General features: G+C 43.7%; 1 protein-coding gene across 4 annotated transcripts in view; it reads right to left on the bottom strand.

Moving 5' to 3' along the window:
* Positions 1-5774: 5774 nt before the first annotated feature.
* STIP1 (stress induced phosphoprotein 1) overlaps positions 5775-17875 on the bottom strand; it is a 41300-nt gene continuing 29199 nt past the window's right edge. For 2 of the 4 annotated variants that reach the window (XM_078778728.1, XM_068116223.2), the window contains exons 10-15: positions 12421-12545; positions 9710-9746; positions 9357-9460; positions 8948-9120; positions 7274-7391; positions 5775-6333 (exon numbers count right to left, since the gene is read on the bottom strand). In XM_078778728.1, the coding sequence (XP_078634854.1) occupies positions 7319-7391; positions 8948-9120; positions 9357-9460; positions 9710-9746; positions 12421-12545 (512 nt within the window). In that variant the 3' untranslated portion in view covers positions 5775-6333; positions 7274-7318. Of the gene's footprint in view, positions 6334-6368; positions 6665-7273; positions 7392-8947; positions 9121-9356; positions 9461-9709; positions 9747-12420; positions 12546-17875 lie in introns of those variants that run through there. The other 2 variants (XM_068116224.1, XM_068116222.2) reach the window with 1 other exon arrangement.

Raw genomic sequence — 17875 nt, forward strand, 5'->3', positions numbered from 1 at the left:
CATCAATAGCTGAGCTGGGGATTCGGATAGTTCTGCTATGGGAGTCATCCTGTCCATCAGTAGGGTCATCCAAATCCTCACCAGATTATAGAACCTTCCTGAGCCCTTGTTTGACAGTCCGTATTGTACGTTCGGCCTGTCCATTTTATTGGGCACATGTGTGACTTGATGTCGAAATAGGAAAAGCCCATTCTTGAGTGAATCTCTTTTATTCTGCACTTGCGAATGCCATGTTGTCAGGTATCAGCTCCTGAGGAATGCCGTGTCTGGCGAACATTGGCTTGGGTGCATCAATGGCGTGCTTTGCAGAAATTCCAGGGACCTGAAGCACCTCTGGGTAATTTGAGAAATAGTCTGTTACTATGAGGAAATGTTTCCCTGCAAATTGGAAGAGGTTAGCTCCGACTTTCTGCCAGGGTCCTTGTGCAACTTCCTGTGGCATGAGCGGTTCTTTACAATTGGCTGGTCTGAACTTTGCACACACTGGACATTCGGCTACAAGTTTCTCAAAATTACTGCTCATTCCAGGCCAGAAGCCGACTTGACGGGCTCACACTTTGCTTTTTTTTATTGTCCAAAACGGCCTTCATGGATCATACTGAGCACGTTACAACGTTTTGCTTTAGGGATTATTATGCAGTGCCCAGCAAAGAGCACACCATGAGCATGGTGCAGTTCATGTCTGGTGTCCCAATACGGCTTGAGGATAGGCAGCAAGTTGGCTTTGTGTGATGATCGTCCATTTACGATAAATCCAGCTATAATCTGAAGAACGTCATCTTCCGAGGCTGCAGAACGTAGGGTCTCTAATGTGCGTTGGCTTACTGGCAAATGAGATACAACTAGTGTACCCTCATCTGCATGTCTTCAAATAAAACACTGGCAGTTGGCACAGCACCGCAAGAGCTCTACAGAGAGTATCAGGAATACATAGTAGCTTGCCAAGTACATAAGTGAGTTCTAAGTCATAACGAAGAAGAGGAAGCAACATTTGTAATCACGGTGACGCTCTGTGAAGCGGTTTTCTTACGATGGTCACCATTGGATTGTGTGTGTTCTGTTTGCACCTGTCTTATCCCCATGTACATAGTGGTGGAACCTTTTTACTGCAAAAACCACACCAAGCACTTCCTTTTCTATCTGAGCATAGTTTTGCTCTGCCACTGATAGTGAACGAGACAGGTGTGTGCCTTTCCAAATCATGTCCAATCAATTGAATTTACCACAGGTGGACTCCAATCAAGGTGTAGAAACATCTCAAAGATAATCAAGAGAAATGGGAGGCACCTGAGCTAAATTTCAAGTGTCATAGCAAAGGGTCTGAATACTTATGTCAGTGATATTTAAGTTTTTTCTTTTTAATAAATTTGCAAAACTTTCTAACATCCTGTTTTCTCTTTGTCATTATGGGGTATCGAGTGTAGATTGATGAGGGAAAAAATGAATTTAAACGATTTCAGTATAAGGCTGCAACATAACAAAATGTGAAAAAGTGAAGGGGTCTGAATACTTTCTGAATGCACTGTATGAACCATTTGGACGTAGTTGTTGGTAAGTTTGTGACTGCTTGTACTTTGGCCACATCAGGCCTAAGGCCTTTGGCAGTGACAACGCATCTCATATAGCTGACCTCTGACACCTTCCATTGAATCTTCTGATGATTAAACTTTACTTCTGAAGACATCTGCAAATCTTCTGAAGACATCTGCAAACGACTGGGTTGTACCTCGGGATGTATGTGGTTCTGGTTACCGGTGCGCAGAACAAATATCAACGTTGTTGTCCCTAAATTTAAGGGTGTAGTGCTGGTGAAAAATTGAGAAAACTACATAGGTACCTTTGAGAGGCCTTTACACAAAAACAAAGTCAAGTTAATATCTAATTTTCAGTTTTTCTTGAAAGATATAATCTTGGCTTTAACTCAGACCAGTTTCAACGCTTCTTTGTCATATTACATGCATATAATTTGCATAAATTAGACCGTCAATAAAAAACAAGGAAAAACAAAGAACACATTTCTACTTCTATGTCACCTATCATTCTTTTCACACAAAACGTGGTACATGTATTATACATGTGTTACTCTACTACCTGATGAGGATTTTGTGAAATTATGTCAAATGTTCACTAATTAGCTAATTGTGCCAATTACCAGATAAAACTTGGTTGTCCTTCAATAAATCCACAATGGCTACTCCTATAAACAAAAGCCTTCATCATCTTAAAGGAAGTGATATTCTGAATATCCTGTCCAAATTTCAGCCCAAAAGAATGATGCAAATTAAAGTTATAACAAATTTCATGCAAAATATTATATTGAATTGAATTGAAATTTGAATGTTTCAATAATTAGGGGTACTTCTATGACCTCTAATAGCATGATTCTTGTTTGTAAGACCATAAGGAAACTGTTCAGCTAAATTCAGCTAAAAAGTTCAGCTAAAAAAAAAAATCAAAAAAAAATCACCTGTTCACCAGTACTACACCCTTAATCAGGTCGAGGGCAGTGACATCCAGACACCCTCAAGCAGAATTCCTCTATTTACGAGACTTCGACGTATATCACAGGAGTGATTGAAAACTTCCCACACGGATGTTAGGAGAGTTGAAGCTCTTACATTTTCCATTCTCAGTGATTTGGAACAAATTATCACCCACCCTACACATATCCCAGATCGTCATGACCACTCGTCACCTCCAATCCGTGGCGTTACAGCTACACAATTTCGCCTCCAATTGGTTCTTCTGACTACAATCTTGAGAACTTAGCACCACTCCTCTGACTAAACACCAGGATTGGCATTTCAATAGCGCTGACTGGACTATTTTACAAAACGTATTTTGAGTTTCCCTGGAAAGATTACTGCCTCTCCTCGGGCGATGCCTCTATCTCCGCTGAACGTATAGCTGAGGTTATTGTTGCATAAATGGAGGCTTACATCCCCTTCTCCTTCAGGTCTATCTCTCCTACCAATTCTTGGTTCAATAATTCCTGCTCTGCAGCCATTCGTGGAAGAGATGCAGCAAATCCGACGTGGAAAAACTTCTTCCTCCAACTCGCATTCAGCTTTCATATCTGCTAGAAATCATTGCAAACATGTTATTTGTGAGGCGAAGAATTCATTTATCCAAACGAAATGTGACAACCTCTCATCTTCCACGAAAGGCATCTCCAACAACTTCTGTCGCTCTTCCTTATTTCGCTTTTCCGTTCCAATGATACGATCGCTGTCTCTCCGACTGATAAAGCAACTCTTTTGGGTTCGTTTTTACTCCTCTAATTCCACTCTGGATGGCTTTAACATTTCATCTCCCTATCATCTCTTTTCATGCAGTCAAAAAAAATACTCCTCTCTGAACACAAGCAAGGCGTACGGACAAGATGGCATTCCTCCTCGTGTCTTCAAGGAGTGTGCTTCAGAAGTTGCACCTGTGCTTGCTATTTTGTTTCGTTTTTGTTTAAAAACCCAAACTTTTCCTCTTTCCTGGAAACATTCCTTCGTGCAGCCTATTTTAAAGAAGGGTGATAATTCAAACCCTTCCAACTACCGGCCTATTGCTCTGACTTCCACTATTTCCAAAGTCTTTGAATGAATGAATGAATGAATGATCGTTTTAAGGCCATTTTCCCCGCTAGAGTGGGGGTTGGCCTTGTGGACCCCATGACAATCATGGTTCCCTGTTTGAGGCAATGTTTTTATGGCCGGATGCCCTTCCTGACGCCAACCCTTGGTCGCCTCTTACGATGTGCAGGGATACGGTGTACCGATTCTAAACCGGGGTACGCACCGGGATCATTCATCCCAGCAAGCTGGTACTCAATTTGCCGACCTCAGAAGGATGACAGGCTGAGTCAACCCCCCCTGGCGTTAATTCAGCGATCGACCGGGATTTGAACCCAGGATCCCAAGCCGGCACCCTAACCGCTAAGCCAACAACAGGCTTTGAATGTCTTCTGAATTCCCATTTCCTCAAGCATCTTGAATGTCACAGTCTTCTATCTGACCATCAATATGGCGTTCACAAGGTAAGATCTACCGGTGCTATCATTTCTTACATTACAAATGTCTGCGCTTCTTCTCTGAGAGACTTTGGGGAATCCTTTGTTGTAGGCCTTGATATCTCAAAAGCCTTTGACAGAGTTGGCATCAGGGTTTGATATCCAAGCTTCCCTCTTTCAGCTTTCTTCCTTCACTCTGCCCTCTCATATCAAGCTTTCTCTCCGTCTGTTCTATCTCCATAATTGTTGATGGTTCAACATCTCCCTCCTTCCTTATGAACAATGGTGTTCCTCAGGGTTCTGTCCTGTCTCCAACACGTTTCCCTCTTTTTATCAATGACCTTCTTTCTTCTATGGTTCCCTGTTTGAGGCAATGTTTTTAATAACCAAATGCACTTGTGTGCTGATGACTCGACATTACATTCCTCCATGTTTTTCCCATCTGCTCCATCTTCCCTCACTTGATCTACATCTCGTTTCATCACAGCCACCTCTTCAAATCCGGATTTGGACAAGATTTCCCAGTGGGGCAAATGTAATAAGGTCAAGTTTAATGTTTCTAAAACTCAATTTCTTCCCATATCTCTCTCTAAAACTCCTCTCTCCTTTGAAATCTCCACAATTACACCATGTGATACAATAAACCTAGTAGGTATTATCCTAATTTCAAATTCATCCTGGAATCCACAAAATTATACAAATAGCTAAGTCTGCTTCGAAGAAACTGGGTGTCCTGTTCAGATGTCGAAGATTCTTCTCCTCTCAACAGTTGCTTCCACTATATAAAGGATTGATTCGTCCTTGTATCGAGTACTGCTCTCACATCTGGGGAGGTTCTCGCTCCACAAACTTACTGGACAGAATTGAATCCAAAGCAATCCGACTTATCAACTCTCCCAATCCGACCTCAAAACTCAACCAAATTACGCCGCAAAGTTGGTTCTCTTTCTCTTTTCTACAGATATTACTTCGGTTTTTGCTCCCAAGAACTTGCTGCTTGTGTCCCTCCGCCATTAGCAAGACCACAGAATACTCGACAAACCACTACATCTCATGATTATTGTGGCCATTGGCAACTCAAGGCTGGGCCTTTATGATGTTTGTTTCCTTCCCTCCACTGCCCAACTCTGGAACTCTTTACCTTCTCATGTCTTTCCAAACACTCTTCCCCTTTTTAAAAATCAGATTTTCTGCTTTCTCAAAAACTCTAAGACTATTTTCTTTCTTCACTTTTCTATCAATGCAGCTCTTTTATTTAAGGCCTGGCCTCGATGAAGACTATATAGTCCATGACTGGAGCCTTCAACATAAAAAAAAAACATAACTCTTGAGGAGTTGATAACATATGCTAAGCTTCAATTTTTTCATGAAGCAGTTTCATTAAGCATTAAGCAGTATTTTTCATCTGAGAAAATTATGTCCAATGTTTTTCCCTTTAATCCAATATGGCTGCCATACCATGTAATATTTCACAATATAATGATGGAGAAGTGAATGATTTCACTTCTCTATGGAGAAGCCCTCCTTTGTTTAAAGTTTCGCATCAACCAGACAAGCAGTTGCACAGAAAAACATTTTTTAAGCAAAGATTACATGGACGTGGAAGTAGACACACGAACAGGGGCATTGCAATAGTCTCGCACCCCCTTTGGGTGGGGTGAGTTGGGTCCTTCAACATCCACCAAGATCCACTCTTACTTGTCGAGTCAGTGCAAACAACCATAGCATACCAAGAAGTGGGGAAAATAAAACAAAAAAGGAATAACTGTCGATACACGTTGCAGGCATGATTTTAATTTGACGTAAAAGGTAGTCGGTCGGTTTTCACCAATACCTGTACATGGCGGCACACTACTATCTCGTGATTGGTGAGACTAATAAAACATTTGTGCAAGGAGGCACAAATCATTTGGATACTTTATAAAGCTACAGTAAGGTAACAACATTCAAATGCTTCTCTTCACTACTTAAGGCCAACGTATTCTCCACTCGAGCCAACAGACGTGATGACACTATCAAGCCATGGAGCTCATGCCCCCCTATCGCTACCAATGTGTGTCAGCCACATTTACAGCAGGATTTCACACTCACTGACTACAAAGCAGCAAAACGAATTCCTCCAAACCTCAACTAGTCCAGTCCATAATTAGTTTGAGCTGGAATGAAATTCCACGGGAATCTTGGAGTTCAATTCCAGCCAGAATTATGGCCTGAACCTCCTGGCTGACACGAGGCAAGAACAGCAGATTGCTGCGTCGCAAACTACAAAAGGTGCACTCAGCCAAGATGATCAAAAATGAAGAAGAAACACTGCGCTGGCGATGAAGCCCACTCTGAAATACAAATTAACAAGCAATGAAACCAGGGCAATGGTTTGCAACATTTATTCTACAACAGAGCATCACCTTCTGATGAATATAACAGGAAGGGGGCTGAGGGATGGCGGAGAAGGAGAGAGATAGAGCGATAGAGATCACAAGGTGTGTGAGAGTCGGGTGATCCTTCGTTCAGAAACACGTGACCAGTGCGCACACACTTGCAGGCATCCTGGTGCCACTCGCAGCAGACAATTGCATGGCACGGCATCATTGGGAAATAGTGCGATAGTTCCGTTCATTGCTTTCCAAATGTATTACAACCTCAGAAGAGGTCGATAATAAATAACTGCGCAACGCATGAGGGGAAAAAAACAGGCAGGTTCTTCAACTGCTGAGAAACAACGTTGATAGGTAGAAACCATACCACATGGGGGAGGAGGAAGGAGGCTAAGATATATATATATACTCCTCCCTGCTTTGTCAATCAGATCATATGTCGAAATGCAAGTAAAAGATTCACTCCACTTATGATTGACAGAATTCTTTTGCAGCCAACTTCAAAAACAAAAACAAGCAAACTAACAAAGCAAAACGTGTAAGCACGAGTATAGAGAATTAAAAAATGACCAGGTTAGGACCAACACAATTTATTGGTTTGTTGGGGAAGGTAGTCAAGTTTGACAATAGAGAATTATAGGAAAAGCTCGTTTTGGTTCGGTACTCAGGCCAATAACATCGGGTTGTTAAAAACAAAATCTAACACTGCTAAGGTGCATCGTGTTTAGCAAGTATCATGAGAGCAAATAAGAACCAAATGCATGCAGAAGACCATTTTAACAACGCAAGAACTAGTTAATCTACCAACCCTATATTGACCTCATGATCTGCACACCCCTTCCTCTGACTTTCAAACTTCAAAAAATATCCATCCGCCCCGCCCCCCCCCCCCCCACACCTTTATCATTCCCTCTTCCCATCATATCTTCTCAAAGAGCTGCCTTCACCGAATTGCAATGAGTCCAACATCCATCAGCTTCTGGATCTTATGAGCAATCACAGGATTTTTCAAGTGACTGCCATGGGAAAGGATGGGAAGGAGCACAAAGTGTGCCAATTTGTCAACACAAAAAAGCAAGCAAGACATTCTGAAAAGTAAATTGCTCAAAAAAAGATTCAAAAAAATATGCATTTTCTTCGAGCTATTGGCAAGCATATAAAGTGGGTGAATGTTCAGGGGGTAATGCTACAAACTCGATCCCGAGGCAATGGCGGCCGAACGGGATGAGGCTAGTGGTTTCACGGCTGCGAGTGGGGGCATGGACTATAAAAGAGGAGGAGATGCATGGATATCTCGACGGGAAGCCTGCACACGAACTTCAGGGGTTTTCTCCATGCTACCTCCCCCATTCGTGCCAGCTCTGTGCTTATGGCACAAACTGTTTCCTGCCAGGCCATATCTCAACTTGGGACTGGATGTGTCCTACCTGACCCAGGCCTGGTATTTCAGTCTTGTCAATTTATTCTTGTCTTTACTCCTGTCGTGGGAACGTGGCCCGCTAAGTGCCGAGGTAATTACGAATATAACAATCATTTATTTGTTCACTCGGGGGCATGAATGGGCTTTATTATTGTCCAGATTTCGTTGTTTCCATTTGTATTCCCGCCCTTTTGTTGTGTAATACACATTACAAATCCACTTGGTCTCTGAGCTTTTGAGTTGCTATAAATGGCTATAGTTATAAGAATTATAAATGTCCACTAAAAGGACAGATTTGTTTTTGAGTGATTAGCGCCACCACAAAAAGTACCCGACATCCTGTCCGCTACCCGCTCGTACTGCCATTTGGTTGACGGGTGCGAGGGAGTACCAGCACTTCACTTTGCCAGCTCAGATGTTCCACCGAAGTACGGCAGCGTGGTAAACAGGCTTGCTACCCTGCTTCGAGTGAACGAACCGGTGGATCAGCGTGACCACTTTGACAGTGGTTTGGTGGGATTCGAACCAGGCAACTACAACAATATTAACGTTTTAGTATTTATTTTGACTGCTGTCGGCATTGCACATGCTACTTATTTGGCAGCCTGGTGGTAGAGGGTTCCAGCTACGCCATAGGTGGGCAAAATACGGCCCGAGACCCGGATCCGGTCCACCATGACTCCAAGACCAGACAACATTCTTCCGCCCTTCAAACAAAAACGAGATTGTTGCGTTTTGATCAAAATGGTTATTTAAAAACAGTCGAAGCAATTATATTTGGGGGACTTTTAATTTACCTTATCGATGAACGTTGTACAGCAGGAAAACAATGCAACGTCTACGTGCAGGGTATGGACAGATCTACGATTGGTTGCATGATTACGTTGCCAATCATAGCAGCCGATAGTATAGCCCAGGAGCCATGCAAAAATTTGTTAGTTTTCACTTTTGCAGGAATTAACATTTGTCACACTTCTGTTGAGGTATACAAACACGAGATTACAAAGAACCCTCAGGTCAATTTGGTATTAGTCTGCGCACACCCAGCATGTTTGGCCAATTTTAAACTCCTCTTTGTACAAATGGTGGAAATCAAAAACTGATCAAAAGAGTTCCGTTATGTTTGTTTGGGTGCAGACAACACCAACTCACTCTTGCAGTGCACGGGGGTCTTTCTGCATCTGCTCCAGGATAAGGCGCATGGCAGGGTCAGTCATTATCTGCTGCACTTCTGGATCAGTCATCGCTCGTCGCTTCACATCCTCTGGGTCGTCATCACGTGTGTACTGCAGTATGGCACAGCGCCGGAAGCCTTCCGAAGCTTCCTGCATAGATAAACCCAACTCAGTTGAAATAAGTTACGAGACAGAGATGGAAATAAGAGAACAACGCGCGCGCGCACACGCGCACACACACACACACACACACACACACACACACACACACACACACACACACACACACACACACACACACACACACACACACACACACACACACACACACACACACACACACACACACACACACACACACACACACGATTGTTACAATGACGTACTTTACACTCAGGCTCTATCTCCATTGCTTTTTGGTACATTGCCGCTGCCTTGCTGTAATCCTTCATAACCTCCAGCGCTGCACCTTTACGTGTGTAACCCTTAACTGTGGAAGAGAAGAAGACAATGTGCAAAATATTTTCACACACCAAAAGAGAAAATAAAATTAGTGCAAGGGTCAGAGGAAAGAGGTTTAAAAAATAGAGGTTATGATGGATTTCCAAGTCATAAAAGTCATATGACTCGAGTCATAAAATGACACAAATTTCCAGGTTAATATGAAGGGTTTCAAATTCATATATTGCAAGCATCGCCACATCAACAGTTTTCCAGAGGAGGCAAGCAAAACACTTACTGAAGGTAGGTTCTAGCTTGATGCACTGTTCACAATCCTGAAAAAAAATAATAATTGTTCAATCGCAGGGATATCAACTGGTGGCATGACGGATGAGTCAACCCCATTCCTCCCACCCCAAAGAAAATCACTCGAGTTGTTCAAGAAAGTCCCAAAAAGTACAGTACCGTCAGATCCCACTATTTGCAGGGATACGTTCCTGGCAAATGCCACAAATTGCTAAACCGCAAAGGGGGGTGGGGAGCATTGTTTCAATGGAAAAAGGGGGGATTGGTTCCCGAACCGTGAAAATCCATGAATAGAGAGGAACAAACCGCGAATGGCGAGGCAAAATCCCCAAATGTTGAGGCAAATCCCGAGAATGTCGACAATAATCCACGATGGTCGATGAAAGTCCCAGAAATGGCGAGACAAAACCCACGAATGTCGGCAATAATCCACGTATGTCAATGAAAATCCACAAATGCATGCCGTGCCATTGTTTCAATGGGGGATAGGGAGACAGCCAATTGCACCAATATATACTGTGGAGTGTTTTCATTCTGTACAGTAACTCTCAGGGATGACATGTTATGCAGCTGGTGGGATATCCCACGAAACATTGTTTACCTGTGAACGGCGGAATATCATGTGAAGCTGTTCACAGTGCTAACGGTGGGATATCCTGCAAAACCTTGTTTAACTGTGAACGGTGGCGGGTGGTGGGATATCACGTGAAGCTGTTCACAGTGTGAATGACGGGATATCCCGCGAAAGCCATGAAAACGCGAAACACACGGCAGAGAACACAGGAGCAGGTCATGCTCGTGGCTCGTAGAAGATTTTTTTGTGTGCATGTCCAGCTGCTTTATGCATGTCCGGTGAAAGATGGGTTTTATAAATGTGTGAAGCTCACGGCTCTTGGAAAAAAATTTTTTGCGCCCCCGTAAACCGCCAATTCGTGAGCCACAGCCGCGAATAGGAAAAAAAACTGCGAATTAGCGGGACACTTTTCCTCGAATAGAGAAACGTCGCATTTTATCAACAGCGAATACGCGGAACCGCGAATAGCAGGGTCCGACTGTACTGTATTTCAAAACGTCAATTTTGGTGCCAATGTTGGCCGATCAAACTTATCACAGAAAGGGAACGGTAATTAGGGATCCAATCCTTCCAGGATGGGATACCTATCGTTTCTGTTCCGCCTATTTTAGGATACCACTCGGCTTAGGATACCTCCGGGGGTTGGGGGCGGGGGGTGGGGGGGGGGAGAGGTATATATCATGAACCCTTCAGATTTTTTTCTTCTCCAGAACTGCTTTAGAGATGGAAGTGAAACTCCACACAAACGATCACCTTGGCATGCAGAATAAAGTAAGAAGTGTCATCGACTCGGCATGGTGATTGAAAATCGATCATGAAAACTGCATCGGTCACATGGTGTGGCAGCCATATTGGATTGAAAGAAAATATGAAACAATTATTTCTCTGAAACCGCTGACCCTATCAATGTGAAACTGTACAAATATCAACAAACCCCATTGCAGCATATAGCGTAAAACGATGATGTCATAGGTCACGTGGTTTGGCAGCCATCTTCGATTGAAGGTGAACACCATGAAAACTCTACTTCAAAACTGTTCAACCGATTGTTGTGAAACTTGGCTCATATGTTCGAGTACCACTGGAGAATATATGGTGTTAACGATTATGTCATAGAAGTGGGAGTGACCCAGGAATCACTTGAACCCAGGCTCGCAGTTTTAATTACTATTATTCTTTTTCTTCTGTATAAGTTTTGTGGGTCTTTGCAGGTTTAATGCCTTTTAAACTCATTTTCTTGGCAACTGTTAGTCCGATTGACACAAAATTTTCACTGGAGTATGCGTCGAGAAATTGTTTTATATCCTTCCCCAGATCTAGGCCTCCTCATAATTATATATCGGAGTTCTATGGACAGTTCCTTGGACTTTATGGTTGAGTTTTTGCTCTCACATGCACTGTCAACTGTGGGACCTTATATAGAAAGGTGCGTTTCTTTCTAAATCATGTCCAATCAATTGAATTGGCCACAGGTACACTCCATTCAATTTGAGACATCTCAAGGATGAACAAAGGAAATTCAATGCACAAAAGCTCAATCTGTAGTGTCGTAGCAAAGGGATTGAATACTTATTGACTCAAGACATTTCAGCTTTTCATTTTTAATTATTTTGTAAAAAATTCGGGAAAAAAAAATAAATCCACTTTGATATGGCATATTATGTGTAGATCCGTGACAAAAAAAAATCTCAATTTGACCCATTTTTAATTCAGGCTGTAACAACAAAATGTGAAAAAGTCAAGGGGTGTGAATACTTTCTGAAGGCACCGTAGATAGAGCCAATTTTAGAAAACCATACAAGCGCCAACACCTCGTGCTTACAAGTGATTCAATCTCACAGTAATCACTGATAGCCTATGAATGCAGTATAAAGAAGTAGTATTCCGATACAACAAAACAAAAGAACAGGCATTTTAAGGCCATTTTCCCTGCAAGAGCGGGGAATTAAAGTATTCCGATAGCACAAAATTATTTCAAGCATCAAAAAATCATGAGCCTGTCCACTATTTAGTGGCAACAATTCAAACGTATGACTTTTGGACAGTCAGCTGATCACTCTGTCCACACACAAACGATGCACATCTGACACCCATAGATACCAATATCTAAACAAAAGAGCTCAACTTACTTTGATGGCAAGTTGGAACTCTGCCAGCTTTGTGTAGCATGCAGCACGATTGCTGTAGAGCTTCACATCACCAGGGTTTCGTTTTATTGCCTCTATATAATGCTTCACAGCATGTGGGTAGTCTCCTTCACACGGAGAGAGACAGAGACAGAGAAGGGAAAAAGAAAGAGAGAGAAAGTGCAATGGTTGACAGGAGAAGTAACACCTAAAGCCTACCTGCCCAATGACATGCTGGAAAAAAGTTAAGAGTGAAGTCGATGACGCACCATCGCAAATCCCCATGCTTTCCATTTGAAGGAAACTTCAAATATGGTAAAACGTTACGAGTATTGACCAAATATCAAATTTTGTGTTAATTTTTTCCCCTGTTTTGAAACCAAAGTCCCCACCCCCAGGACATGAACCGGGGGTTAAATTCAAACAAAACGTCACATATTTCATGCCTCCCCCAATGTTGATTGCACAAACAAAGTTTCATTTTAAAATGTGCCCATAATTGCATTTTTGGTGTTTGACATTTTAACCCAAATCAGATCAAATCAAAAATGGTTTATTAAAAGCACGTCTGGCAAAAAATGGCTGAATTCCACATGCATTTAAAAAAAAAAAAAACACCTTTAGAGGCCATTTTTCCCCGCAAGCGGGGGTTGGCCTTTTTCGGGGACCGTGGTTGTTGTTTTTTGGTCCCCTTTTTGAAGCAATGTTTTACGGCCGGATGCCCTTCCTGCCGCCAATCCTTTTTGTCGCCTTTTTACGACAAACAGGGAATTACCAGTGAACTGGTACTCAATTTGCCGACCTCGGAAGGATGACAGGCTGAGTCAACCCCCCTGGCGTTAATTCAGCGGTCGACCGGGATTCGAACCCGGGATCCTAGGATCCCAAGCCAGCACCCTAACCGCTAAGCCAACACCAGACCTACATCAGTAAAGATAAAACAGCAAAAATTCATACAAAGATATGATGCAAGGAAAAAGGTCTGCCATCGTAGTCATGTAAAAATTGTAAAACTTCTTAAATTCAAGACTCGTTTGAACAGCTTCCACTCTGCACTAACAATTATGATTACCAAGGCTGGCATGATCTTTAAAGTGATGCATGAATTGAAGGTTTCTTTTTCTTTAACTCAATCCTCCACGTGTTGTTTGCTTGTCCTACTGGGTCGACGAAGCTCCCTTAATCAACCACTTCTCAATGCAGAATAAAGTTATTGACAAACACTTCCAAAACACCAATCTTTAGAAGAGCCACTCGTGTGTTATTTTTGTGGAAAAATTAGAGCTTTTACTGTTGTTGTCGTCGTTGTTTTGCACCTCTTTCCGTACTTTTATATTTCATACTATTTATAATTTGAGAAGTTTCTGTTATTGTTTGTTTGACCCCACTGTATTAAATGTGTGATCCAAATAATCTTATTCCTATAATGGGTACTCCTTCTAGTATTCCTATAATAACTAAATTGTCTACTCCTGAGCTGGTTCGTGTTTCTTCTTCTTCTCAGAAACACTGCAACGTACGGATTCATGCGCAGTGTACAAGTGGATTGCTTCACGTACCTTAAGGGGAAAAAAGGGACAGGTGAATAAATGTTTGAAAAAAGGTACGATGCTAATTTGATGATGGTTATAAGAATATCTGAAGAAAGTTGGCTGCGATAGCACATCAAAGTCGACGATGTTGAACTGCATTGACAAATTAATGGCGTGTCAACTAATTGATGTGGGGGTTTTCTGGCAAATTTAGCATGAAATATATTGACAAATTGCGACTGATTTATATTTTCCAAATTGGCGAATGACAGATGTAGTGGTAGTAGTGGTAGTAGTGGTAGTAGTAGTCGTGGTAGTGGTAGTGGTGGTGGTGGTGGTGGTGGTAGTAGTAGTAGTAGTAGTAGTAGTATAATAACGACCATTTTCCCATATTAGGGGGTTGGTCGGCTGATGGGCCCCTCTCCACTTGTTTGTTTGTTTTTTTTTTGTTTTTTGTTTTTTTTGTATACAAGATCGAGGCTCGTGAAAGAGCGAACATTAATCACACAGAAAGACAAACAGACACACAAAACAAATAACATCGGGAGCGGTAGACAAGATGGGGAGAGAGGGGGAAGGACACAAACACAACATTTGAGAGCAGGTACCGAGAGACATGGAGACATCGAGAGAACTGTGGGAGGGAGAGGACTTTGGGGGGGAGGCATGGGAAGGGGGGGGGGGTGGGAGAGGTATAAAACATATGGACACTGCCAAGACTTCCAGGAAAGAAGTTGGAATTTCAAACAAGGTGGATCTGGGGTGAATTAGTGGGGGTAGAAAAGATCAAGGTTTTGGATGGGGGAAGATAAGAGATGGTGGTGAACAGCTGTTTTGAAGACCTGGAGGGAGGAGTGTGATTGAAGTGAGTGTGGGAGTTTGTTCCAGAGGCGGGAGAAAAGAGGAATGAAAGAGTGAAGGTGAGCAGAGAGCCGAGATTTCGGCAGTTTAACCATCAGAGGGTGGCTGGCAGATCTTGTGCAACCTGTAGGAATATTTGGGGGACAGAGCACAGAGAGAGCTGGGGGAGCAAGGCCGGAGAGGAGTCGGTAGAAGACAGAAAGACCACCTACCTGCCTGCGGTGAGTGAGTGAAAGGCCCTCAGAGATAGCTTCATCGTGGGAGATTCCAATGATTCTGAAAGCTTTGGATTCAACAGCGTGAAGCCGAGCCAGGTGTGAGGCAGGAGCACCAGCCCATAGGGGAGAACAGTATTCCATTGAGCTGCGGATGAAAGCCTTGTATGTGGTGAGGAGCTCAGGTGTGCCTAGGAAGGACTTCGCACGACGGAGGATGCCCAGTCGGCGACTGGCTTTGGAGGCCAGCTTGGAAATGTGGTTTTCCCAAGAAAGATCATGGCAGATGGTGAGACCCAAAAGCTTGAGCGACAGAACTTCTTGGAGAGGATTGTTGAGAAAGTAGATGGGAGGGTTGTCCAGTCGATCTTTTCGGAGAGACATAGTAAGAGTGTGAGATTTGTCAGGATTGAAAGACATGTTCCACATGTTTGACCAGTCTGTGATTTTGTCCAGGTCATCAGAGAGTGAGGAGGCTGCAGACTGCCGATCTGAGGGAAGAGGAATGGAGCGGCAGAGAGTGGAGTCATCAGCAAAGAGATACAGAGGATTTTCCAGAGAGTCGGAGAGATCATTGATAAAGACCAGAAAAAGCACAGGGCCCAGCAGGTTGCCTTGGGGAACTCCAGCCTGAACGGGAAGGGGAGATGAGAGAAATCCATTCAGGGCCACACGTTGACTATGACCAGAGAGGAAGTCCGCAAGCCATGCATGGAGCTTTCCATGGATACCATAGGAGGAGAGTTTGGTGAGCAGAGCTGGGTGCCAGACCGTATCGAAGGCACGTGATATGTCAAGGGAGACAGCTCTGATTTCCTGTTTGGCATTGAGGACCTCCATCCATTGTTGAGACAGCAGAAGCAGCATGTCCAGAGTAGAGTGACCTGGTCTGAAAACAAATTGATGATCAGAGATCAAGCCATTGGAGAAGAGGAAAGATTTCATATCCGAAGCAATGATGGATTCCATGACTTTGCTGATAATTGGGAGCAGGGTGATTGGTCTGTAGTTGCAAGGATCTGTTTTTGCACCTTTTTTGTGTAAAGCAGTAATGTTTGCTGATTTCCAGGATGCTGGCAGATGACCTTGAGCAAAAGATAGGGTGAAAAGAACAGAGAGAGGGTGAGATAGAGCGGCAGAGCAGGATTTTAGGACCCGTGGGCTGATGTCATCTGGTCCAGTTGCAGAATCAGAGTCGAGGTTTGACAAAAACTCCTCCACCTTGTCAGGAGAGAAGGTCACAGAGTCCAGGAGCAGTTTGGTTCGACTGGGAAAGGTGGGAACAGAGAGAGATGGGTTTGGGACTAAGGATTTTGAGGCAAACACAGAGTTGAGGCATTCGGCTTTGTCACGTGCGATGTCAACTGTGTGGCCATTTGAGGTAAGGGAGGGGATGGAGGGGGAACAAACACCAGAAACGGATTTGACCAGACGCCACCAGGATTTGGAGGAAGGAGACAGGTTTGAGAGTTCATTCTTGAGTGAGGAGAGATAGTGCTTCCTGGCACTCCTGAGGGTAGACACACACTTGTTCCGAGCTTGGTGGAAGGAACTGAGATTTCCTTCAGTTGGATTAGCCTTCCAAGAGGCAAAGGCAAGTTGTTTCAGGGCAACTGCCTCACCACAAGATTCAGTGTACCATGGACGGGAGGAAGGGTAAGACAACTGAAGGCGAGATGGGATAAATCTGTGCATGAGAGAGATCAGTTTGCTCTGGAAGAATTCCCAGGAAGAATTGATGTCAGAGGCAGTGGAGATGGGAGACCAATCCAGACGATTGATGGCTGCTTGAAGACCGTCCCAGTCGGCCTGAGTGAAATGCCAGACTCGTCGACGCTGAGGAGGCTCTCTGAGAATGGCCAGAGAGATGTCCACTTTGACAAGCACATGATCAGAAGAACCGATTGGAGCAGAAGAAGAGCAGCAGACATTAGCAGGGAAGTTAGTCATAACCAAGTCTAGAAGAGAAGATACTCCATTGGCTGAGATCCGGGTCGGGAAATTGACAGATTGTGTCAATCCCAGTGAGTCACAGAAGTCCTTTGCTGAGGTGCCATGGCTGGTGAGAGAGGAACCCACACCCAACCAGGTGGCATGATGACAATTGAAGTCACCACATTTTTTTTTTTTTTTTTTTGTATACAAGATCGAGGCTCGTGAAAGAGCGAAAAGTTGGAAGAGAGAGTTGGGATGAGTGGATAGAAGTATGAGGAAGAGAGAGTTGGGATGAGTGGATAGAAGTTGGTCCATGTTGTCGGACAGTGAAATGTAGATGGAGTCATCACTGTTTGGGGGACGGTACAGAACACATATGAACAAAAGGTGGGAGCGGAGAGGAAGCCGTAGCCAGAGGTACTCCTGGGGGTGAGGAGGAGAGAGGGCAGTGCAAGGAGAGTGAGGAAGAGAGTTTTTGATAAAGATAGCCACCCCACCACCAGGCCGAGGCTCAGGTCTATCATACCGGAGGAGGGAGTAACCAGGAAGAGATATTAAGGAATCAGAGACATCTTGAAGGAGGAAAGTCTCTGTTAAGCAGATCAAGTCTGGATTGTCAGAAGCAACCTGTATGGAGAGATCAGTCAGGTTTGAGCGAAGGCCCCGGATGTTTGAGGTCCATACCGTTAATGAAGAGAGAGGGGGAGCATCGGGTACAGGATAGGGGAGGGGAGGAGTAGGGTAAGATGAAGGATGAGAGGGGGAGGTAGGGAGAGCAGTTGTTAGTGTGTCAGCGATTGCAGAAGAGTTCCAAGAAAGGGAAGGATGAGGAGGATGAAAGGTTTGAAGGTGAAGGGATGAGGCACAGTGAGGGGTTGTTTGAGGGGGGGCAGAGGAAAGAAGAAGGTTGGGGGG

This window comes from Myxine glutinosa, chromosome 5 (genome assembly GCF_964187855.1).
Source record: "Myxine glutinosa chromosome 5, kmMyxGlut1.1, whole genome shotgun sequence".
Lineage (NCBI taxonomy): Eukaryota > Metazoa > Chordata > Myxini > Myxiniformes > Myxinidae > Myxine > Myxine glutinosa.